General features: G+C 41.4%; 1 protein-coding gene across 3 annotated transcripts in view; it reads left to right on the forward strand.

Annotated features, from left to right (window-relative positions):
• LOC124280512 (CUB and sushi domain-containing protein 3-like) overlaps positions 1 to 27,236 on the forward strand; it is a 97,198-nt gene that overhangs the window by 3,218 nt on the left and 66,744 nt on the right. For 2 of the 3 annotated variants that reach the window (XM_046716456.1, XM_046716461.1), the window contains exons 2-3: positions 12,800 to 12,982; positions 13,499 to 13,663. In XM_046716456.1, coding sequence (XP_046572412.1) covers positions 12,800 to 12,982; positions 13,499 to 13,663 — 348 coding nt within the window. The remainder of the gene's footprint in view (positions 1 to 12,799; positions 12,983 to 13,498; positions 13,664 to 27,236) is intronic. The other variant, XM_046716457.1, reaches the window with a different exon arrangement.

Below are 27,236 nucleotides of genomic sequence, written 5' to 3' on the forward strand. Positions count from 1 at the left end.
TATTTATAAATATACACTTAAAAAGAAACCAGAACCGCACAGGCTAAAAACAAGGAAATGCTTATTAAACGTATTTAAGTGTAAATAAATCGATTAAGTTTGAATATATATGAAGGAAATTCGACACATGGATGAAACATATGTATTGTTGTCATAGTCAGTATTAATTCAGTTCACTCGTAAACTGAACATGTGAGGACACAAGGGGACGTTCAGGACACTACCTGGTGACACCACCCTTCAGTCGTCACTGCTCGACACCGCCTTGGAAGGGGTTGCACAAGTCGTCGGATACTTGCTTGGGGAATTCTTCGCCATTCCTCCTGCAACGCGTTGGCAAGTGTCTGATGACGATGGTTAAGCGTCGATCAAGTTCGTCCCATAGATACTCGATCGGGTTCAGATCAGGCAATTTGGAGTGAGTGAGTGAGTCAGTGAGTGAGTTTAGTTTTACGCCGCACTCAGCAATATTCCAGCTATATGGCGGCGGTCTGTAAATGATTGAGTCAGGACCAGACAATCACGTGATCAACAGCATGAGCATCGATCTGCGCAATTGGGTACCGATGACATGTGCCAACCAAGTCAGCGAGCCTGACCACCCGATCCCGTTAGTCGCCTCTTGCGACAAGCATAATCGCCTTTTTGTGGCAAGCATGGGTTGCTGAAGACCTATTCTACCCCCGGATCTTCACGGGTCAGGCGATTTGGAAGCCCAGGGAAGGACGAGCGTTGTCGTGTTGAAACAGCTCCCAAATCTGTTGAACTGTCGAACGCAGGTCGACGCTAAACGTTCCTGTCGGCGTCGATAGACACGTTGTCTCCCCATCCCGTCGTTGCGGAAGGAAACGCGATTCATCACTGAACAAAACGCGTCGCCAGTTCCCCAGGTTCCATGCCTTTACCCTGCTGCACCACTGGACACGTTGTTGTCGGTGTAGTCGCGTCAGGACAGGTCCAAATTTTGGTCTATATGCTCGTATACCCACTTCTCTGAGACGATTTCTTCGAAGACCAGGCACCTGTCCTGTAGTGTCCGTTGCTGTAGCAAATCGGTGACGTAGGTGAAACACCCGGATGAATCGGTCCTGAACTGGAGAGGTCATTCTTGGTATTCCACTTCTGGGACGGTCTTTGGTTGAATTGAAGCGGGTATATCGATGTCATTATCGAGATATGGTGTTGTGGTGGACGTTGACGTGTCTTGCAACGGCAGACTGGGACTCCCCTGCTTTCAAATGTCCAATGGCGATATTTCGGTCAGTAGCATTCAATCTTGTTTTTTTTTATCTTCGTTTACGCCATAGATTTGGTAATGAAATGATAAATTTGCTTTGGCCTTGTATAGGCGATGTCTGTACTCATGTTTCCGACACATTGCACGTGCATTACGCTGAAACCTTTTGTGCATGCACTTTTCATGTATCGTTTTTAATTTTTTATGACAAATGTTTACAGACACTCTTTGGGATGCGTTTGCGCGCAGTACACAACAACCACAACATGATTAACGGGATTCAAACATAGGACTTGTCTTAATGACGATTGCTGTCAACATATATGGAAATGAGCTGCTGAAAACACCTGTACCTATCAAGCTACAGTCCTATCTGTGTGACTAGCGGATAGAAACCGTCTTTGTTGTCGATAATACTTGTAGTACCTTTTTTAATTTCACTTCAGGATATTTAGAGGGTGAATTGTTTAGGGAGACAATCACTGGAATTTGTCGGATGTGATATCATCTGCTTGACAACGGTATAAGGGTCTCTACCCAAACGTCGATATTATAGCATGAAAGATAAGTCATTATCCAGAAATAATTTCTACTTTAATTTCGTCGTTAACTTAAACAGATTTGGAGACTGGTTCATAAAGTGAGGTAGGTGGGTAGGAAGGTACAACATAGACACCGTCAGAACAACCTGCTAGGTAACGATACCGAGGTTCTGGCTGTCCCCCCTGTGATTTACTCATGATTCATGACGCTCCAGACAGCCGGAGTCACCATAGGTACAATATACAATGGATGACAACATATGTTATATTTGGGACTACACTTTCTCAGTAAAGTACAGATTCTAGTTCTTTTTCTTCTTCCTTTTTTTTTTTGGTGTGTGTGTGTGTGTGTGTTTGAGTCCCATCCGGGATTCGAACCCACAGCCTCAGAGTCAGGCACCAAAACGCCAGCACACAAAGTCAGACGCCTGGCCGCTCAGCCACCGCGGCTTCGACTTACATTTCACCACTTTCTACAATGGCATTGTGTATTTCAATGGATGGCAAGTTCTATATTACGATGAGACGTTCCGGTAGATTCTTACACCGTTTTCAAGCAAGTGTGAAGTACTACAACACAGAATAGACTTGTATACATCTAACATGGATGACCAAAAACAACATGATGGTTTGCATGATAGGTTATATAGTTACCCAGGATTACCCCAGATTATAGTTACCCCAGGATTACCCCAGATTACTTCACCGTCACCGGTGTAATATCGGGGCACACTTCTCACTAGTGAAAACATTCCAAGCGACTGACTGGGACAACACATCGGAACATCACTTCCCCATAGTAATAAAACCTAGCCATAAAGTAACACACTTCAGATCATGACCCTCTAGAACATACATACACTCAAAACAACCTCCAAACAGCATGAAAACATTAAAACACCACTTCTCTATATAACAGCAACCCCTCTTGATGACATTAAGACATGGAACATCACATTTCTCTATGATGTTACAACAGTGAGCACCACCTCTTGATGACATTGAAACAATGAACATCACCGTTCTCTATGATGTTACAACAGTGAGCATCACCTCGTGATGACATTGAAACATGGAACATCTCACCTTTCTCTATGATGTTACAACAGTGAGCATCACCTCGTGATGACATTGAAACATGGAACATCACCTTTCTCTATGATGTTACAACAGTGAGCATCACCTCGTGATGACATTGAAACATGGAACATCTCACCTTTCTCTATGATGTTACAACAGTGAGCATCACCTCGTGATGACATTGAAACATGGAACATCACCTTTCTCTATGATGTTACAACAGTGAGCATCACCTCGTGATGACATTGAAACATGGAACATCTCACCTTTCTCTATGATGTTACAACAGTGAGCACCATCTCTTGATGACATTGAAACATGGAACATCACCTTTCTCTATGATGTTACAACAGTGAGCATCACCTCGTGATGACATTGACCTTTCTCTATGATGTTACAACAGTGAGCATCACCTCGTGATGACATTGAAACATGGAACATCACCTTTCTCTATGATGTTACAACAGTGAGCACCATCTCGTGATGACATTGAAACAAGGAACATCACCGTTCTCTATGATGTTACAACAGTCAGCACCACCAATGAGGGTATCTAACACCTGAAACAAGGCAAGTGGAGGTTTAATCTCTACTTTATTCCCTTACCTGAAACAAGGCAAGTGGAGGTTTAATCTCTACTTTATTCCCCTACCTGAAACAAGGCAAGTTGAGGTTTAAGCTCTACTCTATTCCACTACCTGAAACAAGGTAAGTGGAGGTTTAAGCTCTACTCTATTCCCCTACCTGAAACAAGGTAAGTGGAGGTTTAAGCTCTACTCTATTCCCCTACCTGAAACAAGGCAAGTGGAGGTTTAATCTCTACTTTATTCCCCTACCTGAAACAAGGCAAGTTGAGGTTTAATCTCTACTTTATTCCCCTACCTGAAACAAGGTAAGTTGAGGTTTAATCTCTACTTTATTCCCCTACCTGAAACAAGGGAAGTGGAGGTTTAATCTCTACTCTATTCCCCTACCTGAAACAAGGCAAGTTGAGGTTTAATCGCTACTTTATTCCCCTACCTGAAACAAGGCAAGTTGAGGTTTAATCTCTACTTTATTCCCCTACCTGAAACAAGGTAAGTTGAGGTTTAAGCTCTACTTCATTTCCTTACCTGAAACAAGGCAAGTGGAGGTTTAATCTCTACTTTATTCCCCTACCTGAAACAAGGTAAGTTGAGGTTTAAGCTCTACTTTATTCCCCTACCTAAAACAAGGCAAGTTGAGGTTTAAGCTCTACTCTATTCCCCAACCTGAAACAAAGCAAGTAGATGTTTCAGCTCTACTCTATTCCCCAACCTGAAACAAGTCAAGTTGAGGTTTAAGCTCTACTCTATTCCCCAACCTGAAACAAGGCAAGTTGAGGTTTCAGCTCTACTCTCCTACCTGAAACAAGGTAAGTGGAGGTTTAAGCTCTACTCTATTCCCCAACCTGAAACAAGGCAAGTAGATGTTTCAGCTCTACTCTATTCCCCAACCTGAAACAAGGCAAGTAGATGTTTCAGCTCTTCTCTATTCCCCTACCTGAAACAAGGTAAGTGGAGGTTTAAGCTCTACTCTATTCCCCAACCTGAAACAAGGTAAGTGGAGGTTTAAGCTCTACTCTATTCCCCAACCTGAAACAAGGCAAGTAGATGTTTCAGCTCTTCTCTATTCCCCAACCTGAAACAAGGCAAGTGGAGGTTTAAGCTCTACTCTTTTCCCCAACCTGAAACAAGGGAAGTGGAGGTTTAAGCTCTACTCTATTCCCCAACCTGAAACAAGGCAAGTAGATGTTTCAGCTCTACTCTATTCCCCTACCTGAAACAAGGTAAGTGGAGGTTTAAGCTCTACTCTTTTCCCCTACCTGAAACAAGGTAAGTGGAGGTTTAAGCTCTACTCTATTCCCCTACCTGAAACAAGGTAAGTGGAGGTTTAAGCTCTACTCTATTCCCTTACCTGAAACAAGGCAAGTGGAGGTTTAAGCTCTACTCTATTCCCCTATCTGAAACAAGGCAAGTGGAGGTTTAAGCTCTACTCTATTCCCCTACCTGAAACAAGGTAAGTGGAGGTTTAAGCTCTACTCTATTCCCCTACCTGAAACAAGGTAAGTGGAGGTTTAAGCTCTACTCTATTCCCCAACCTCAAACAAGGTAAGTGGAGGTTTAAGCTCTACTCTATTCCCCAACCTGAAACAAGGTAAGTGGAGGTTTAAGCTCTACTCTATTCCCCTACCTGAAACAAGGCAAGTAGATGTATCGCTCACGGTATCTTTTAATGTCTAATGTGTTAAAGATCAAATTTTAAAATTAAAGCCAGAAAATTAACTGTTTTGGAACTAAAGTCTAACACCCCAAGACACCTGACACATAGCAGGACCCCTCAAGACACCTGAAACATAGCAGACACCTCAAGACACCTGAAACATAGCAGGACAGCTCAAGACACCGGAAACAAAGCAGACACCTCAAGACACCTGAAACATAGCAGGACACCTCAAGACACCTGAAACATAGCAGGACAAATCAAGACACCTTAAATATAGGAGATGAACCACATATTTCATCAATGCACGTGTGTGTGCCGTGGTAGAGCATTTTTTATTGTCACCCTTCAGTGGAATGTTTTCAAATCGCGCTTAGCAATTAGTACTGTTGACTTCATTACCTTCTGCAACAAGCAAGCGTGCCACTCTTGCAACCACAATGTGTCGCCTTCGCCTTATTCCGTTGTGAATATTCTTATCACTGTTAGCCCTTGTCTTTATTGATATTACCCCTAACATTGTAATGCACCACTGAATTGTGTTCCGCCATTACATTGTGCACTTCCATTGTAGTGACCTAGCAGTAACTGTTTTTGAGTATTAAACCAGTTAATGTTATGATACAGTATGCTTCAATGGTTTTACATTTCTTTGGTGTTTGCTGGTTTTACACTGAATGTGCTAGCGAAACAGGTTTCGGGAATAACTTCTTTTGTCAATTTGGAATCGACTCGTTACCATAGACATTAGGAACACGACCCTTCACTGCCGCGCCATGACTCGCATGTAACAACGCAAACGGTGGGAGATATTGGCATTGTTAATGGTTGTTACACCATTCCTCCTCTAGCGTGTGCTAGTCTGTCGCCAGGGTTTGTGAACCAGTTGTTCTGATATAGCAATGATAAAATGAAAGACCAAGTATTATTTCGATGTTTTCAATAACATAACTAGTCACTACTGTATATATAGCACAGTTAATTTACACATTGAGTATATGTTCATTTATGACAACAACTCATTTACTCAACTGGGGAAGGAAGTGGAACCAAGGGCGGTGCTAGCCACGTAGTTGTTTATCCTTCTAACCTCCAATTCATACAACACTACAGACTTGTGTTTACGGTTTAAGATTCCTACGTATTTTTTCAGTATTTATAAATATACACTTAAAAAGAAACCAGAACCGCACAGGCTAAAAACAAGGAAATGCTTATTAAACGTATTTAAGTGTAAATAAATCGATTAAGTTTGAATATATATGAAGGAAATTCGACACATGGATGAAACATATGTATTGTTGTCATAGTCAGTATTAATTCAGTTCACTCGTAAACTGAACATGTGAGGACACAAGGGGACGTTCAGGACACTACCTGGTGACACCACCCTTCAGTCGTCACTGCTCGACACCGCCTTGGAAGGGGTTGCACAAGTCGTCGGATACTTGCTTGGGGAATTCTTCGCCATTCCTCCTGCAACGCGTTGGCAAGTGTCTGATGACGATGGTTAAGCGTCGATCAAGTTCGTCCCATAGATACTCGATCGGGTTCAGATCAGGCAATTTGGAGTGAGTGAGTGAGTCAGTGAGTGAGTTTAGTTTTACGCCGCACTCAGCAATATTCCAGCTATATGGCGGCGGTCTGTAAATGATTGAGTCAGGACCAGACAATCACGTGATCAACAGCATGAGCATCGATCTGCGCAATTGGGTACCGATGACATGTGCCAACCAAGTCAGCGAGCCTGACCACCCGATCCCGTTAGTCGCCTCTTGCGACAAGCATAATCGCCTTTTGTGGCAAGCATGGGTTGCTGAAGACCTATTCTACCCCCCGGATCTTCACGGGTCAGGCGATTTGGAAGCCCAGGGAAGGACGAGCGTTGTCGTGTTGAAACAGCTCCCAAATCTGTTGAACTGTCGAACGCAGGTCGACGCTAAACGTTCCTGTCGGCGTCGATAGACACGTTGTCTCCCCATCCCGTCGTTGCGGAAGGAAACGCGATTCATCACTGAACAAAACGCGTCGCCAGTTCCCCAGGTTCCATGCCTTTACCCTGCTGCACCACTGGACACGTCGTTGTCGGTGTAGTCGCGTCAGGACAGGTCCAAATTTTGGTCTATATGCTCGTATACCCACTTCTCTGAGACGATTTCTTCGAAGACCAGGCACCTGTCCTGTAGTGTCCGTTGCTGTAGCAAATCGGTGACGTAGGTGAAACACCCGGATGAATCGGTCCTGAACTGGAGAGGTCATTCTTGGTATTCCACTTCTGGGACGGTCTTTGGTTGAATTGAAGCGGGTATATCGATGTCATTATCGAGATATGGTGTTGTGGTGGACGTTGACGTGTCTTGCAACGGCAGACTGGGACTCCCCTGCTTTCAAATGTCCAATGGCGATATTTCGGTCAGTAGCATTCAATCTTGTTTTTTTTTATCTTCGTTTACGCCATAGATTTGGTAATGAAATGATAAATTTGCTTTGGCCTTGTATAGGCGATGTCTGTACTCATGTTTCCGACACATTGCACGTGCATTACGCTGAAACCTTTTGTGCATGCACTTTTCATGTATCGTTTTTATTTTTTATGACAAATGTTTACAGACACTCTTTGGGATGCGTTTGCGCGCAGTACACAACAACCACAACATGATTAACGGGATTCAAACATAGGACTTGTCTTAATGACGATTGCTGTCAACATATATGGAAATGAGCTGCTGAAAACACCTGTACATATCAAGCTACAGTCCTATCTGTGTGACTAGCGGATAGAAACCGTCTTTGTTGTCGATAATACTTGTAGTACCTTTTTTAATTTCACTTCAGGATATTTAGAGGGTGAATTGTTTAGGGAGACAATCACTGGAATTTGTCGGATGTGATATCATCTGCTTGACAACGGTATAAGGGTCTCTACCCAAACGTCGATATTATAGCATGAAAGATAAGTCATTATCCAGAAATAATTTCTACTTTAATTTCGTCGTTAACTTAAACAGATTTGGAGACTGGTTCATAAAGTGAGGTAGGTGGGTAGGAAGGTACAACATAGACACCGTCAGAACAACCTGCTAGGTAACGATACCGAGGTTCTGGCTGTCCCCCCTGTGATTTACTCATGATTCATGACGCTCCAGACAGCCGGAGTCACCATAGGTACAATATACAATGGATGACAACATATGTTATATTTGGGACTACACTTTCTCAGTAAAGTACAGATTCTAGTTCTTTTTCTTCTTCCTTTTTTTTTTTGGTGTGTGTGTGTGTGTGTGTGTGTTTGAGTCCCATCCGGGATTCGAACCCACAGCCTCAGAGTCAGGCACCAAAACGCCAGCACACAAAGTCAGACGCCTGGCCGCTCAGCCACCGCGGCTTCGACTTACATTTCACCACTTTCTACAATGGCATTGTGTATTTCAATGGATGGCAAGTTCTATATTACGATGAGACGTTCCGGTAGATTCTTACACCGTTTTCAAGCAAGTGTGAAGTACTACAACACAGAATAGACTTGTATACATCTAACATGGATGACCAAAAACAACATGATGGTTTGCATGATAGGTTATATAGTTACCCCAGGATTACCCCAGATTATAGTTACCCCAGGATTACCCCAGATTACTTCACCGTCACCGGTGTAATATCGGGGCACACTTCTCACTAGTGAAAACATTCCAAGCGACTGACTGGGACAACACATCGGAACATCACTTCCCCATAGTAATAAAACCTAGCCATAAAGTAACACACTTCAGATCATGACCCCTCTAGAACATACATACACTCAAAACAACCTCCAAACAGCATGAAAACATTAAAACACCACTTCTCTATATAACAGCAACCCCTCTTGATGACATTAAGACATGGAACATCACATTTCTCTATGATGTTACAACAGTGAGCACCACCTCTTGATGACATTGAAACAATGAACATCACCGTTCTCTATGATGTTACAACAGTGAGCATCACCTCGTGATGACATTGAAACATGGAACATCTCACCTTTCTCTATGATGTTACAACAGTGAGCATCACCTCGTGATGACATTGAAACATGGAACATCACCTTTCTCTATGATGTTACAACAGTGAGCATCACCTCGTGATGACATTGAAACATGGAACATCTCACCTTTCTCTATGATGTTACAACAGTGAGCATCACCTCGTGATGACATTGAAACATGGAACATCACCTTTCTCTATGATGTTACAACAGTGAGCATCACCTCGTGATGACATTGAAACATGGAACATCTCACCTTTCTCTATGATGTTACAACAGTGAGCACCATCTCTTGATGACATTGAAACATGGAACATCACCTTTCTCTATGATGTTACAACAGTGAGCATCACCTCGTGATGACATTGACCTTTCTCTATGATGTTACAACAGTGAGCATCACCTCGTGATGACATTGAAACATGGAACATCACCGTTCTCTATGATGTTACAACAGTGAGCACCATCTCGTGATGACATTGAAACAAGGAACATCACCGTTCTCTATGATGTTACAACAGTCAGCACCACCTCGTGATGACATTAAAACATGGAACATCACCTTTCTCTATTGTGTTACAACATTCAGCACCACCTCTTGATGACATTAAAACATGGAACATCACCTTTCTCTATGATGTTACAACATTCAGCATCACCTCGTGATGACATTGAAACATGGAACATCACCTTTCTCTATGATGTTACAACATTCAGCATCACCTCGTGATGACATTGAAACATGGAACATCACCTTTCTCTATGATGTTACAACAGTCAGCACCACCTCGTGATGACATTAAAACATGGAACATCACCTTTCTCTATTGTGTTACAACATTCAGCACCACCTCGTGATGACATTAAAACATGGAACATCACCTTTCTCTATGATGTTACAACATTCAGCATCACCTCGTGATGACATTGAAACATGGAACATCACCTTTCTCTATGGTGTTGCAACAGTCAGCACCACCTCGTGATGACATTGAAACACTGGTTTACCCAGAAATCAATGTGAAGAAAACAGAATTGATATATACAGCAAATCTCACACAAGATTAATAATCATCAAAGGAAATCCATTTCAGCAGACAGCTTTTTGTTTCATAATTGAAAGGTAATACAATGGGTTGTGCAGTAAGTGTCAGGGAGTAGAATTACTGTTGTGAGATGTAATCAAAGTGGAGAATAGAGCTGCTGATGTCGAGCTTAAATGACGCCTACATCAATTTGTAAATCCTAAACAGTGTTAGAAGCAATGCGTGCGTGCGTGTGGGGTCTGTAAGTCATGTCTAGGCTTTGTTTTGTTTCTACTTCTTTTTAGCCACTAACTCCGACCTGACAGGACTAGTTTATCCCACTAGTGTTGACTGGGAGGCAGGGTGACAGCATGTACCATTCTTGGTCGCACGCTGACACACATATGTACAGGTCTATCTATCTATCTATAGATCTATACACAAACACACAGAGCTACACACAGACACACAGACTATATATATATATATATATATATATATATATACACACACACATGTGTATATATATATATACTGAGTCAAAAAAGAAACTTCACAAAATGTAATTTGAAAAATAATGAATAATTTTTCTCTGATGGTACATCTATGTATCCGAAATGGGATCCCTATCTTTCGACTCTAGAAAAACGTTAGCAAAACCCACTCTAACCCATCCATTCGTCGTGCAAATGACGTTAGTGCCAAATCAGGTTTTGCACGTGCAGTCGATCACGTGATCTTCGCATCGAAGTTTTCTTCATATGCACGTGTTTGCATTGGCCTCAAGAATTGAAAAAACACTTTTAAACCACAGTTCTAACGGTACTTGAAATGCCACGATTGTCAAATGTGCAACGTGAACGTGCCGTTGGCATGTTGCAAGCGGGAAGATCAGTTATTGACGTCGCAAGAGCAATGGGATGCAGCCGTCGTACTGTGTATGACTTGTGAGGTCGTCTACAACAAACTGGCACTACTTCTGATCGCCCATGGTCGGGTCGTCCACGTGTGACGTCACGAGCAGAATACCGTCAAATCGTCCTACGTCACCTACGTGACAGATTTCTGCCGGCTACACGAACCAGGGCTGAGATGTTTAGAGGTCGACTGTCCTCACAGACCATTCGAAATCGGTTGCGGGCTGCCAATCTCCATTCTCTATGTCCATATCGTGGGCCAATATTGACGCCGTTTCATCAACGTCAACGTCTGCTGTGGGCCCAACGTCACCTCCGACGGACCCAGAGAGACTGGAATCGAGTCGTCTTTAGCGATGAATCCAGGTCTACCCTCAGATTCGCGGACGGCAAGTATAGAGTCTGGAGACGACGTCGTGAACGGTATGCCCAATGTTGTGTACAGGAAGTCCACAGAATCGGGGGCGGAAGTTGCATGGTGTGGGGTGCTTTCTGTGGGAACAACCGTTCCCGACTTCTGGTCATCCGTGGAAACCTCACAGCTGCTGCTTACCGCGACCAGGTGCTCACCCCTGAACTCGTTCCTTTCATGGCGGCTCATGGCCCAGGTCTACAGTTCCAGCATGATAATGCTCGGCCGCATACCGCGATGTTGACACGAAATTTCCTTCAAAACGCTGGAATCAACGTCATGGACTGGCCATCGAGGTCCCCTGACCTTAATCCAATAGAGCACGTTTGGGATGCACTTGGGAGAAGGCTTCGTGGTCTTAGGAACCAACCTCAGAATTTACAGGAACTTGGCGCTGCCTTGCAAGATCAATGGCGCAGAATCCCCAACCACGTGTTCGCAAGCATCAGGCAGCCGATGATGAGACGGTGTTTGGCAGTGGTGAATGTGCGGGGCGGCCATACACGATATTGAACTGAGAAATTTCGCATTTTTATTCTTGTGACTTGACATTCTGTATACCCATGTTTTGGAACGGCGGTGTAGCCTAATGGAACTGATTATGGCACTGTCAGTGTATCGAGTACATCACACAGATCTCAGCAATGAAATAATAACAATTTCACCATCTTACCATCTCTTGTTCTTTTATAGTGCCCTGAAGAAAGAATGTGAAGTTTCTTTTTTGACTCAGTATATATATATATATATATATAGAGAGAGAGAGAGAGAGAGAGAGAGAGAGAGAGAGAGAGAGCTAGCTAGCTAGCTAGATATCCAGACACAGGTACACACGCTGGTTTCTACAGTTACAGTGGTCATATTTATGTTAGTTCTCGCCATATTAGTGCACACGTTGCTCTGTTCTAGATGGTTGTAATCTCCTGTCTATATGTCCCTTTCGTTGAATGAGAAGATGCCAAATCGTTAGTACGTGCAAGTAAAATAAACAAAATACGTACTGCATAAAATACATATTTCTCCGTGCATGTATAAACACTCTGTCCTGATGTTAGTGAATATTTCATCTCACACATACTCTTCCACATCACCTCAATAGCATCTCATCTTATCCCAATTGCGTGGATCGATGTTGTTGATCACTGGATTGTCTGGTCCAGGCCGCCGCCATTTAGCTGGAATATTGCTGAGTGCGGCGTTAAACAACAACCTAACTCGGTGGAGTCGTTTGCGACACACGTTTTTCATGATCTGATAAATATATGTTACTCTTAAGTCGGTTTGTAATAATGCGCTCTATTATTTTGCACATATTCAGCAGTGGATTGTGGCAGTCCGACTCCATTGTCCGGGATGGTTGTACCAGTACTCCCCGTGAACACCAGCCTGGGGTCGACCTGCCACTACGTATGCGCTGATGGCTTTACTCTGATTAGAGGATCTGGTAACTCATCCTGTGAAGCAGATGGCGATTGGTCGACACCCTCACTACAGTGTTCCGGTGAGTAGATCACTGAATGGAGGAAACATACAAGCATGTCTTGAAATAATTACGTACTTGAACTTTTAACACAAAAACTTAAAAAAGCATAAGAATTTTCACATGAAAACAACATTACTGTGACACTGTTCACAGAGAGGTTGAAATATGTTCCCCTTTGATTCGAATAAATGTTTGACATGACGCAATTAATGTAGCGTATGTCCCGTTAATTTTTCTGTTGGTACACATATCACACATGAGGCTGAGTTATCTTCAAGCGAGGAGGGGCGGTGGGGTAGCCTAATGGTTAAAGCGTTGGCTCGTCACGCCGAAGCCCCGGTTCGAATCCCCACATGGGTACATTGTGTGAAGTCCATTTCTGGTGTCCCCCGCCGTGATGTTGCTGGAATATTGCTAAAAGCGGCGTAAAACCAAACTCAGTCAGTCAGTCAGTCAGTCAAGCGAGAAAGGATGTCACCAAACTATAACAGCGAAGATGATGATGATAGAGACATTGTTTACTGTGTCCCCCAGAGGAGTGTGGCAAGGCCGTCCCCGCCCCCAACACGTACCTGCAGACAGAAAACGGGGGACAGACTCTTCGCTACTCGTGCTTCTACTCCTACATCCTCCTGTCCGGCGACCTCACGCGCCGGTGTGAGAAAGGTCATCTGACGGGACAGGCCCCAGCGTGTCAGTGTAAGTACGGTATATTTATCCGTAATTCCCCCATCACACCAAAGTCGTTCTCAGTACGTTCGGATCGGACTCGAACTGTGTGCGAACGGACTGGACGTAGTGGCACCTGTTTACAGTCTGTTTACGAACTTTATGGACGGGCTCGGTCGGACTAGGGACGGAAGGGTGCTTCAGAACGTTGAACATGTCTGTGTTCTAAAATGGGACGGAGAGACAACATGCTCGAAACGAGATTATCGTACTACGAACGGAACTGCCGTACTTCAATCTTACTGGGGACGTGTGCGGACGTTTGTCTACAGTTTCCACCATGTCCATCCCGTTCGCGGACAGTCCTTAGTTAGTTGCTATTTCGTGCAAAAATGTTCAAAACAAAATAAATTGTTCTGAAGTTCGTACTACGTTTCAACACGGTTCTAAAAGTTCGCAATGGGTTCTCATTACGTTTTACTCGTTGTTAGTACGTTTATGTAGATCTCGCGCAGTTCTTACTGCATCAACACCGTGTGCTGTACGACATTACAAGGTTGGGTCTACACACATGCGTTTTTAACACGTTCGTCATTTGGGATAGAAATTTCTACCTTGAAACATGAACAAGTTTGCAGCTGTCAACATGTTAAATGCTGGTTCCCTGCAATTTGTATCGGAAGAAGAGCAAGAGTACAACGAGTTGGTAGAGCAAGAAAGGAGGAAAAGAACAAGAACTTGTTGGGCGAGGAACTGGCTTAAACCTGAGAGGTGAATTCAGGCACAAAGGGCTCAGCAACTATGGCTACACCCGGACTTGTGGATGTTGGACTGGATTTCCCACGACCTGCTTTCTTGGTCCACCCTTCCTCTTCCTTGGAGGCATTTACGACGTAAATTGTAATAAAAACGCAAATTGTAATACTTGCAGCCAATTGTAATAAACTTGACGTAAATTGTAATACGCAAATTGTAATAAAAATTGACGTAAATTGTAATAATTTTCGTTGCGGTAAAATGTAATAAATGTTTACGTAAATTGTAATAACAGTTTTAATCACTCGTAAATTCGCGGGTGTTTGTTTTTTGTTGCATTTCATACATCAAATAAGCTTGTTAGGGCGATAACTCAAGAAAGAAATCATGGATTTTGTTCAAATTTGGTACCAAGGTATATTGGCGAGATTCACCGACACAAGTGAAATGGAGTGACCTTGAGATAATTTTCAAGGTCACAGCAAAAATCTGAGGGTTTTCCCAATATAAAGATTATTAGCGCGATAACCCAAGAATGAATTGACAAATCTTAGCTAAATGACGAAAATGATATTCGTCCTGATATATAATCGATATAAACTGTCCTCTGTATCATGTCTTTTCGCAAATATCTTTTGAGGTTTTGATATGTATACATATAAAAAGTGGGGTGGGGTAGGGGTGGGTTTCTAACGGGTATATCTAACACACTTGCATGCATGTAGAGTCGGAGAGGTGGGTGGGTTTTCTAACGGGTATAACTACGAGGGACGTTCAAATAGTAGTCAGACTCACCTAGAATATGATACAAATGCAGCTGTTTTTATGTTTTATTTTTCTACATATTATCTGTCAGCCTCAAGCAAATTGGTTTTGCTATGTTGCAGCCTCACGATTTCGTGAGACTTTGTATCTTGGCTTGGGACTCCCCAAAATCGTAAAATCTGCAATAAAATGCATCACAAACTTCAGGAAACAAAATATGCTATGTTTGAGATTGGTAGAAGTCGGCTAGAATCAAACTAAGATATTAAACTGCACAAAAAAGCAATTTCAAAACTACAATCGCCTTTTCAAATGTCTCCCCATTCTGTTTACTGAAAGAACTCGAGAAAGAAAAGAAGGATTTTGTTCAAATTTGGTACCAAGGTTTATTGACTGGAGATTTGAGATTTACCGACCCCACTTGAATTTAGTGTTTTGCACATGTCTAACTTTTTAGTGCGAATATACAAGACAGAATTAATATGTTTTGCTTAAAGGTAGTACCAACATGCGTTGGGAGTATCCTCTAACGCCAGTCGAATTCAGTGACCTTCGGATTATTTTCAAGGTCACAGCGAGTATTCTTGCGATATCTCCAAACCTAACGGATGGAATTTGTTCGCATTTTGTATCAAGGCATCAGATGACAGTTTCGGTAACGTTTACATAATTTTCAGGGTCAGACAGAGGATAATTGCGACATTCAGATATCGACATGTGGCTGGGGTAATAGCTATATGTTTGTGACAAACGCTTTGTCATTACTAATTTACTAATTGTTGTTAGCATATGGTTTCTATAATTTCATGTTAATTCTACCAGCTGTGAAATTATTCGTGACACGTCTTAAAAAAGCCAGAGATTATTTGGGTATGTTTTGAAAATTAAAGTTAATTGTTTTTCATTATGGAGTTATTTTCGATGTTGACGCGAGGACATATTTTACGAGCAATCGATTTCAATTATTTAATGTTATTTCTATTACATTTTGAAATTCTTCATAGCATATCCAAATATAGCAGGATATTGTTTGATTACGCTTGCACGTTTCTTTTTTTCATTTTCGAATGATTTTCAATGTTGACGCAATGACATATTTGAAGTTAATTTAATGTTTTGATCATATGTGATTTATTATGATTTATGTTTCGATCATACATTCATATATTGCGTTGTCATAGTTAAACCTGGTTCGTATTATTTTCTTCATCATATTACTACATATTATTGTATTTTTATGAGAGGGAATTTTAAGTTACATTTGCTAAGGATATCATAAATCGCTGGCGCCTGGTTATTCCTTGCCACAGAGTCGGTAGAAAGGCTAGTGTTGAGGGGTTGTTGGAGGTTGTCAATTCTGTGGCGTAGTGCTTGAAGGGCTTCTTCCCGAGGTACATTGGTGAATAGGTCCACATCGGATCCATACGGATCAATACATCCACTACAACTCCAACCATCCCCCTAAAGTCAAGACCGGCGTCATCTCTACATTGACCAGAAGGGCCAAAAACATCTGCTCAACAAACCTACAAGAAGAAATTGAACACCTAAGGAAAGTCTTTGTAGAACGCAACCACTACCCACCTGAAATAGTCAACAGAACCATCGAAGCAACGCTTTCACCTCCTGCCAAAAGATCTAAACCAGAATCAGCCCCCATCAAGATATCCATTCCCTACATTGGTAAACCATCACATCAAATCAGCCGACTCCTGAACCAACAGGCAGGCATAGACACAACCTTCTCAGCGTCCTCCAGCCTCAACAACCTCCTCCATGGCAACGGAAGAAAACAACCCACCGTCAACAACAACAACAACCCGAAATGTGTTATTTATAAAATAAACTGTGATTGTGGACAAAGCTACATAGGTGAAACATCCCGACCCATCAACACCCGAGTCAAAGAACATCGCACCTCTGTTGCTAACTCCGACACCAAATCAGCTATCTCTGACCACATCAAAGCAAACCCCAATCATCAAATAGAGTGGTCCGACATCACCATTCTCGCCAACAACCAAACGGACTTCACTAAACGCAAACTCACCGAAACCATTCACATCAAACGCCATAATCCCACCATCAACCGTGACCAAGGATACTTCATTCCATCAGCTTATGATCCACTCCTCCACCAAGCCCAATCTATTGTATAAACATCGCACCTATTGTATAAACATCTCCTTCATTGTACCACTCCTGTATTTATACATCTCTGGCTTCCATTCACTATCTTTTGTGTACTCACTGGCTTCATCAGCTTACTGCTTTACCAATTATGGCAATTATGTTGTTTCCTTTGTCAATTACAATGTATGTAGTTTCTTTGTTATACACAGTATAAATATGCAGCTCCTCCACTTCATGTATCACTCTTGCTTGACAACGGTACAAGAATCTGTATCGAAACGTCGCACTCACGAAATAAAGAAGTTGTTATCCATAAAAAGTTGTTCCATATTGTACGTCTTAACTTCTAAAACGCCACTCAAACAAGTTAATGCTTATAACATACGAGGGCAAACATATCGGGGATAATTTGTTTTCATGCAATATGCACCGGGTAAAATATCACTTTGTCATGGTGACATGACATTATGAACAATGTTATGACGTAACGTTGCTTCCAAGAAGCCGCCTTCTTAATACAACGATGACGGGGAGCCTGCATTTGTTGGAAAGTAGATTATCGCGTAATTTCCGCAATTAAAGACTTCGGTAATAAATAGAAAATTATATTCGTGACCATAATATGCTAGGTTAACGACCTAAATATCGGCATATCCCTTCTCTGGTTTCGAAAATACCAAGATTTAGGCAGTTGTGTTGTAAACTGATATTTAACTTCTATAAAGTCGGCTATATTCAAACCATGAGAAACGCGTCAAATAATGTCTGATGACAGTTACCAACAAATAGTGTCCATATATTTTAGATATCTATAACAATAAAGCACAACCTCACTACTTTTTTTGATAAATGACAAAGGATTAATCAATCATATTAAAGGGTGTTCAGGCTTGAAGGACGAAGCTCATTAAAATCTATTGCCAGCTCCCTTTTAGAGACTGATAAAAGGTTCTAAAATTTGGGTCATAAATGCATGAAAGTTTTTATTGTTGTTCATACCCGTTAGGCCTCCCGCCTCTACATGTATTTGAGATATAACCGTTAGAACCACCACCACCCCTCTATGTCTTAAAGTATGCTAGAGATAACCGTTAGAACACACCACACCACTTTTCTGCCCATATATTCAATTGGGCGAAATCATAGTTGAGAGTTGCTTCTATGGATTTTACATATTTTCCCGCAACGACGATTGATGTGTCATCGGCCGACATTATTGTGATATTTTGTAAAGTTCCAGGTAAATCATTGATATATACAAGGAACACAAATTTACCAAGGGCAGATCCTTGAGGAACCCCTGCAGTAACATTTAGTTTTTCATAATGTTCCATTAACAGAGACACACTGTCGTCTATCAGGGCCCGGTTGTTCAAAACTCTGTTAACTTTTAACAGGCTGTTAACGTGACGTTAAGTTAACACACCTAAGGACCGCCGCTAACATAACTCACAAATGGCGTTTATGGCTAACACTGCTTTCATGACGCCAGTTCAGCAACGATACACCCTATCCTTTAAAAGGATAGGGTGTATAGTGGATTTGACTTCGATATTGGAAATTATTCTGACGAAGAGTTACATACGAAACTGTATCTATGCACATCATAGGAACTAAAATACATGTTGTACAAGTACATGATGCCTACGTTTCATCTTTTAACACTTGTGGAAAGGTTTATATATGCTTTACTACACTAAATGTGTGAATTTCTTCTGTAAATATTATTCAAACAAACACTTTCAAAGAATATAACACGTACACCCTATACCCATGTATGATATGATATTGAACAAGGCTAAATGTAGATAATTAAATTAGTTTCATGAAAAAATATCCGAACGATTATATTATGATACTGAAAGTGTAATCGGCGGGATATGGTGATTGTGTATGCTCTTATTCTACCGACCTTCACCTCAGAGAAATTGCCAAATACACTCCCATTTTAAGACAGAGAAGAAGCCAGAAATGCCGATTATTACCGTTGTTGTTCTGCGTGATTTTGCGTCAGTCATGGCGTCACGCAGCACAGAAACTTGACAGTTTCGTGTAACTACATCACATTCCTGTATTGTATCTATTTTTAATTTCCTATTTCTTGCTACTATGCTCTTTCCATGCAAATGGGTGTCTGAAAATTTGAGAAAATGCTACACAGTATAACGTCTGAAATTTTCTTTGTTTACATTTCAAACAGGTGTTGTCTTTCGAGCACAGCAGTTGTTTCCACCCCCAATATCTTTCGTTTCACTTTATCTAGACACTGGGTATTGGTGCCAAAAAACCCAGTTGTAATTAGATTCTAAAATGTATTAGGAATTCAGTAGGACTGGGACGAGTAGGAAACAATGGAATCGAGTACCCGCATGTACGTACCCGAATCGGAATGAGTACCCGGAAATGTAAGAAATACATTCGGGTCAACTTTCTGAATATTCAATCACGATTTGACAGAGATTATTGTAGAAAACTTGAACATTAAAACTGACCTCAAGCTATTTAATTTACGTCTGTTTAACCAATATAGAGAGTACCACCATTACTTACATTCCTCGTTATAACAACGAACGTTTTGTTCCTGCTGCTACTGTAACTTAACTATTCACTGCTCATGCACAGATAAATTACAGTAATTAAAACTATGCTCCATTAATCGGACAATACCAATGATGTAAAAACCCGTTTAATTTCCGGGTTAGAATATGGATCTTCAGTAACCCATGCTTGTCGTAAGAGGCGACTAACGGGATCGGGTGGTCAGACTCGCTGGCTTGGTTGACATATGTCATCGGTTCCCAATTGCGCACATCGATGCTCATGTTGTTGATCACTGGATTGTCTGGTCCAGACTCGATTATTTACAGACCGCCGCCATATAGCTGGAATATTGCTGAGTGCGGCGTAAAACTAAGCTCACTCACTCACTCACTCACTCACTCAATGATGTAAATGTGTGTTACGTCAAAAATGAAAAAGACAAGCTATTGTCTGCCCTTGTCATTACAGAGCTCTCTCCCTTTCCGGATACTCGATTCCTAGATATAGGACTCGAATCCAGCTGTACCCGACCCGAATTCGAGTACCCGAGTACCCGTCCCAGCCTTAGAATGCAGTGATACATTTGTCGCCGCTGAATATGAAATACAAGTGATGTAATTGGCGTTTCAATACCGGCCTTCGCGAAACTTGATTTTGAAAACACTATCCAATAGGGCGCAAAGTGCACTTGGGCGTTCGTGTGAGTGTATTTATGATAACATCTGAACACGATTCCAGGCTTATCGGCAACGTTTCAGAACTATTAGTGATTTTATTAAAAACTGATATCATTGTTAATTGATATGCTATTTTTGAAAGTCTATACTCCAAGTAATTATCCAATGTCCGTCTGGCATCCCTTCCCATAGATGGATTTTAATTATATTTTTACTAATCATTCCAGTGAGTGAGTGATATGCAGGCCTACTTCGTAGTCATTTTGATTAAATGTTATATTTGAATATCGAAACCTTTTTGTCACAGCGAACACAACACTATCTCTTGTCATATTACACGATAATATTTGGAATTTTAAACTGATTTTATAACAATATCTGAATGCTAATGTTATACACCAATGGGTTCATATAAGGAATACTATGGCACAATAGTATTTCTCTGCCGAATCGTTGCAGCGTTCTATAATACACTTATGAAATATATTACATGTTTTCCGTCCTTGAACTCATTAACAAGAATTATGCATTTCCTGCAGTCACTTGTGAATCGAACTAAATGAAGGTTCATCTGATTAATGAGTATCGAGGAAATTATGTTCATCTATAAATTAGACGCAGCTTCATGTTTTTCAAGACATCTTTCCGGAATATGCGTCTGTGAAGGCGTTCAGATAATGACGATATTGCACAGTATTATTCATGAGATTCTTGACAAAAGTAAGGTCGGATAATAGATGGATTTTATTCAGCAGTGTTGGCCCTGGGGCCTATAGTACAATTACAGTTTGATTACTTGCACGTGGTGCTAGTAACATATTAAGTTTCTATTGGTATTGAATGCATATTTCAGATAAAAGCTATGGTATTAATTACCCAACATCCATGTTGTTTGATGTTAAAAGATTTGGCAATGTGTGTTCATGCATTACAATTGCTGACAGACTTGGCAAATAATTAATAAATGATATTGATAGCATCTTCACGACTTGGCCATACAGTCATGACAATTTAAGGAGTGAAAAGTGAGCGATAGATCTTGTGGGAATTCAAAGATTCATTAAGACTGTAGCCGTCTAAGTGTAACTCTGTGTGTAATATTTATACATTTTCTATCCACTGACAAAATGGTTCTAATATTAATATTATTTTCATGGATTCATCATATTTTATCTATAGCTGTGCTATAGTTTTTCATTAAAATGTCTTTTCTGTTGCTGGAATTGAAGTAAGTCCCACACAGAGCTGGGATCTTATGTCTTTGAAATATAAATTATGCAAACGGCTGGAACCTTGTGTTCCAATACAAAATGTTCGTAACGCTACGACATTCTCTTCGTCAGCAGAGAAATTTCGACTTCTCAATTTCCTTGGGGTGCAGGCGACAGTTTGCGTTTCCGGAAGTAAACGTAACTATGGGATATATGGAAGCTAACCAGTGACATTAACCACACTGTTAAACTTTGATGGCGACGTTAGCTAACGGCATGACTAACCATGTTTTGAACAACGCATATTTAACGTTCGGTTACCGGAGTTAACCGGCGGTTAAGATAACCGAGTATTGAACAACCGAGCCCAAATAGATAGTTAATTAACCAACTAAGTACGTTTCACGAACACCATCATTTTCTAATTTGTGCAATAAGCCTTTATGGCATGCCCTGTAAAAAACTTTTGAAATATCACAAAACAGCATACAGTAAAGGTGGTGATTATCTAGGACTGAGCATATATTATGATAAATGTCTATGATGAGATGTAGTAGAATGACTAGCAGTAAAACCTGACTGGAATTTACTTGAAATGTTATGTTCATGGAAATGGTCGTGCACATGCTTTACCATTATTCTTTCAAGGATTTTCCAAAGGACAGGTAATAAACTAATAGGTCTGTAATTAGTTGGGAGGGATGCATTTCCTTCTTTCAAAATAGGAGTAACATTACCCGTTTTCCACAATGTAGGATATACAGTCACTCAGTGATGTATTATACAACAAACAAAGAGGTTCAGCTATAGATGTACGAATTCGTTTTAACACTCCATTTTATTTTGAAGGAATCATTAGCAAAGTCATATCCAAAATTTCATGTGGGTAATGTGGTTAACGAGATATTAGTCATCACATCATTGGGGTATTATGTTTCTTGCAAATTTGCAGAAAATGGAAAACAATCTCCCATTTGGTATCTAGTAATAGTAATGGTCCGCTTATATGGCGCTCACATCCAGGCACATTGCCTGCTCACGGCGCTACGTACATTACTATCCCCGATCATAGGACATTATCGTAGTTTCCGATACTTTTTCAACTCCCTGGGGATTGTACAGCCATGCTGCCTGTTAGGCGCAATGAACTAAACACTCACATTGCCAACACATACTCACGGGTACCCAATTTACAGCTGGGTCAACTGAGACAGTGTAGATCTAAGTATCTTGTCCAAGGATACTACGCAAATGTCCCATCTCGGGAACCGAACCTCGGTGCCTCCTCGAAACAGGGCCTTCAGCGTGATAGGCAGACGCCTTACAACTGCACTATTGCGCTATCTCTTGGATAATGGTATACCCTCAGATAGTATCATATAAAATATGTTCAGCATAGTATTGGATGACTTCCCGTCATCATCAACATTCAAAGATTTGGATTGCTTGATTTACATTTAGACGGGGACTGTTTGTTAGGACACCCTCATTTTAAATCTTCAAAAACATTGTGTCCAGATATACAACATATTGAGAGCTGACACTTGTGTGACCATTCAGTATTTAGTTTGAACCCTTGACACCATGTAGGAATAAGTGAAAACTTTAGGATGAGTTATATCCTTATGATGATGTCAACTGAAAGGGGCGGGGTAGTGTCTCCAAAACAAGCCCTTTCAGTAAACATGAAGGTGGAGTCACTTAAACAAGCGATTATAGTTTAAAATTGCTTTTTTGTGCAGTTTAATACCTAAGTTTGACTTTTACCAACATACAACATGTTTTTTGCATATTTTGTTTCAATTGGTGTTGGGGGATTCCCGCCAATACACCTTCTTATAAAATTGGATCAAAATCTATTAATTCTTTCCTAAGTTCGCGGCTACCAAGCATGGCATGTGCAAAACTGTTACACCTTCGCTGTGACCTTTAAAATGACCTCAAGGTCACTAAATTCAAGTGGTGTCGGCAAATCTCGTCAATAAACCTTGGTACCAAATTTGAACAAAATCCATCATTTCTTTCTCGAGTTCTTTCAGTAAACCGAAGGGGGAGTCATTTGAACAAGCGATTGTAGTTTCAAATTGCTTTTTTGTGCAGTTTAATATCTAAGTTTGATTCTAGCCGACCTCTACCAATCTCAAACATACAAAAATGTTTCTTGCATATTTTGTTTCCTGAAGTTTAATTTGTGATGCATTTCATTGAAAGTCAACTAGGCTATTCCATTTGTCCGAACCACAACATACGGAGACAGATCATTTAGCAGACCGGACGCTGTACTCTGGAATTGATTTCCTGAAAATGTCAGAAAATCGGAAAATATCAACAGTTTCCTATCTTGTCGCAAAACCATCCTCTTCAAACGAGCATTCGACTAAGCGCACATGAGCAGGACTCTGGATATGTAGAGCTATACAAATGTCTCATTTGATTTGATTTGATATACCCGTTAGAAAACCCACCCCCACCCCACCCCACTTTATATTTATACATATCAAAACCTCAAAAGATATTTGCGAAAAGACATGATACAGAGGACAGTTTATATCGATTATATATAAGGACGAATATCATTTTCGTCATTTCTTTCTTGGGTTATCGCGCTAATAATCTTTATATTGGGAAAACCCTCAGATTTTTGCTGTGACCTTGAAAATTATCTCAAGGTCACTCCATTTCACTTGTGTCGGTGAATCTCGCCAATATACCTTGGTACCAAATTTGAACAAAATCCATGATTTCTTTCTTGAGTTATCGCCCTAACAAGCTCATTTGATGTATGAAATGCAACAAAAAACAAACACCCGCGAATTTACGAGTGATTAAAACTGTTATTACAATTTACGTAAACATTTATTACATTTTACCGCAACGAAAATTATTACAATTTACGTCAATTTTTATTACAATTTGCGTATTACAATTTACGTCAATTTTTATTACAATTTACGTCAAGTTTATTACAATTGGCTGCAAGTATTACAATTTACGTTTTTATTACAATTTACGTCGTAACAGGCATGGTGATGTCGATGTTTCCATCTTGAAACTGAGAACGGGAATGGGAACGTGCTGGGTACTTATAGAAATCGGACCAGGACGGGATTGCTATTACGATTGCACGCACTCGGACCGGAGTGAGAACGTAGTGTGAACAGGAAGAACTGCCCGAAAACGAGTTGGTCGATTTTAGAACGACATAGGTCCAGTTCAGAACGGATATAAAGCCTAAGGACGAGATTGAACTGCTTGTAAACGTTGTCCACACGGGGTGAAGGGGCAAGTTTACTCAGTCTATACGTAATACCAACTGTCTGGGGACAAGGTAAAGACTAGATAGACTTAAAAGACAAAATATTATGGAAGTCAACTTCTTTATTGTATACACAACGTTTCTGGGCTATTCCTCGTCAGGTGAAAGGTGAAAAAGCCCAAAAACGTTGTGTATACAATAAAGAAGTTGACTTCCATAATATTTTGTCTTTTACTTGAATACCAACTTCTATATGCTTCACAACAACCTCATAATGCGCCCATTTCACTGGGCTACGACCGATCAAGACTACCCCGACTAGTGCCGATTCGTCACCTACGATGTTATCGTTACTTAATCGGTTAGTTTTTGTTTATGTTTTCCTTTTCTACGAAGTATCTACGGTAAATCTACGTAAGAGACGATGAAGAGACCGTAGACTTACGTATAAATGCCGATAACACTGCGATTGAGCACCCGTTGTTGATACGATTTGACCCAGTATTTGGCCGATTGGCTACGTTTAAATCACGTCTCTGTGGCAATATATCTACAATTCACTCCCGATTCCTCACGATGCTCGACGACACAGTGATGTAAGGCTTACGATATCGAAGACTCTTGCGGTTCACGCGATGATTACAGATCGACGCCGAGTAAAGTATGTATAATTGCCGAGTAAGACACGTAAAATCGGCCTCCCAACCACGAAACGGTCCCGAGACTGGGCTATAAAAGCTGACGATGACCGACGATTCTCATTATCTAGCAACATGCTCACAGCTGCACAACTACTTCTTCTGCTGCAAAAACATATGGGATTGGAGATAGATATTTATCAATACAGATAGATATCTATGAATACAGAATGAACCAGACACCAAAACGAAGAAGAAAACAGAAACGGTTTAGGGTACGTCCGTGGTTGAGGTTGGAAAGAAGATTGAACTGTGGAAACGATGACAATCTCCTATCTGAACTCAGATTCGAAGTCTTCTTTCTTCAGCTATCTGCGAATGCCTCCTGATATGTTTGATGAACTGCTTGATTGCCTGTCTCCCAGACTTACAAAAAAAGACACCGACTTCAGGAAAGCTCTGCACCCTGGTCTCAAGTTAGCAGTTACCCTAAGGCACCTAACCTCTGGAGACAAGTACCCCTCCCTCTTCTACCGCTTCAGAGTGTCAAGACACACCATTATAGCCATCTTTCTCCCAGAGGTGTGCCAATCCACTACAAGGATACAGTGATTCGTGTCCTGTCACTCAAGGGGACTGGAAGACCATCAGTCTAGCATTCGAGCTGAGATGGAATCTCCCTCATGCTGTTGGTGCCCTCGATGGAAAACACATCGCGATTCGTAAGCCACCTGGTAGTGGAAGCCTCTACCACAACTACAAGGGTTTCTTCTCCATTGTCCTGTTGGTCCTTGTAGATGCTAGTTACAAATTTATATGGGTGGACGTCGGAGGCTTGGGTCATATGAGTTTAAGGAGTGTATAGAAGATGGTGGCATATGCTTGCAAATGATGATCTGGATATGCCTTATTACATACTTCCAGATGACGCATTTGCCCTTCGTCAGTATCTGATGAAACCCCACTCAAGAAGAAGTCTTGAACCTACTGCCAACTATAGGATCTCCAGAGCAAAGAGAGTCGTGGAGAATGCCTTTGGTATTCTTGCAAACCGATGGCAATTTCTTCTCAACACTTCGCAACAGGGTCCACATGTGGCTATGATTATGGTTGAAGCTGCCGTGTGCATTCTTCTGGTGGTGGGGTGGGTGATCTCACACGGCATTCTTCTGGTGGTGGGGTGGGTGATCTCACACGGCATTCTTCTGGTGGTGGGGTGGGTGATCTCACACGGCATTCTTCTGGTGGTGGAGTGGGTGATCTCACACGGCATTCTTCTGGTGGTGGGGTGGGTGATCTCACACGGCATTCTTCTGGTGGTGGGGTGGGTGATCTCACACGGCATTCTTTTGGTGGTGGGGTGGGTGATCTCACACGGCATTCTTCTGGTGGTGGGGTGGGTGATCTCACACGGCATTCTTTTGGTGGTGGGGTGGGTGATCTCACACGGCATCCTTCTGGTGGTGGGGTGGGTGATCTCACCCTCTTCCTGTTGGTTGTTCTCTTTGCTCTTGCCAAGTTTCCATCACAGCAGTTGAAATTGGAGTGATGTTGATGTCAATCGCCGGTGCTTTTATACCTTTTCTGTCAGTGTGATGTGAATCGTGCTAATCGTAAGTAAAGTGT

Source organism: Haliotis rubra, unplaced genomic scaffold, assembly GCF_003918875.1.
Source record: "Haliotis rubra isolate DU_JTF1 unplaced genomic scaffold, ASM391887v1 Scf269, whole genome shotgun sequence".
In the NCBI taxonomy this organism is placed as follows: Eukaryota; Metazoa; Mollusca; class Gastropoda; order Lepetellida; family Haliotidae; genus Haliotis; species Haliotis rubra.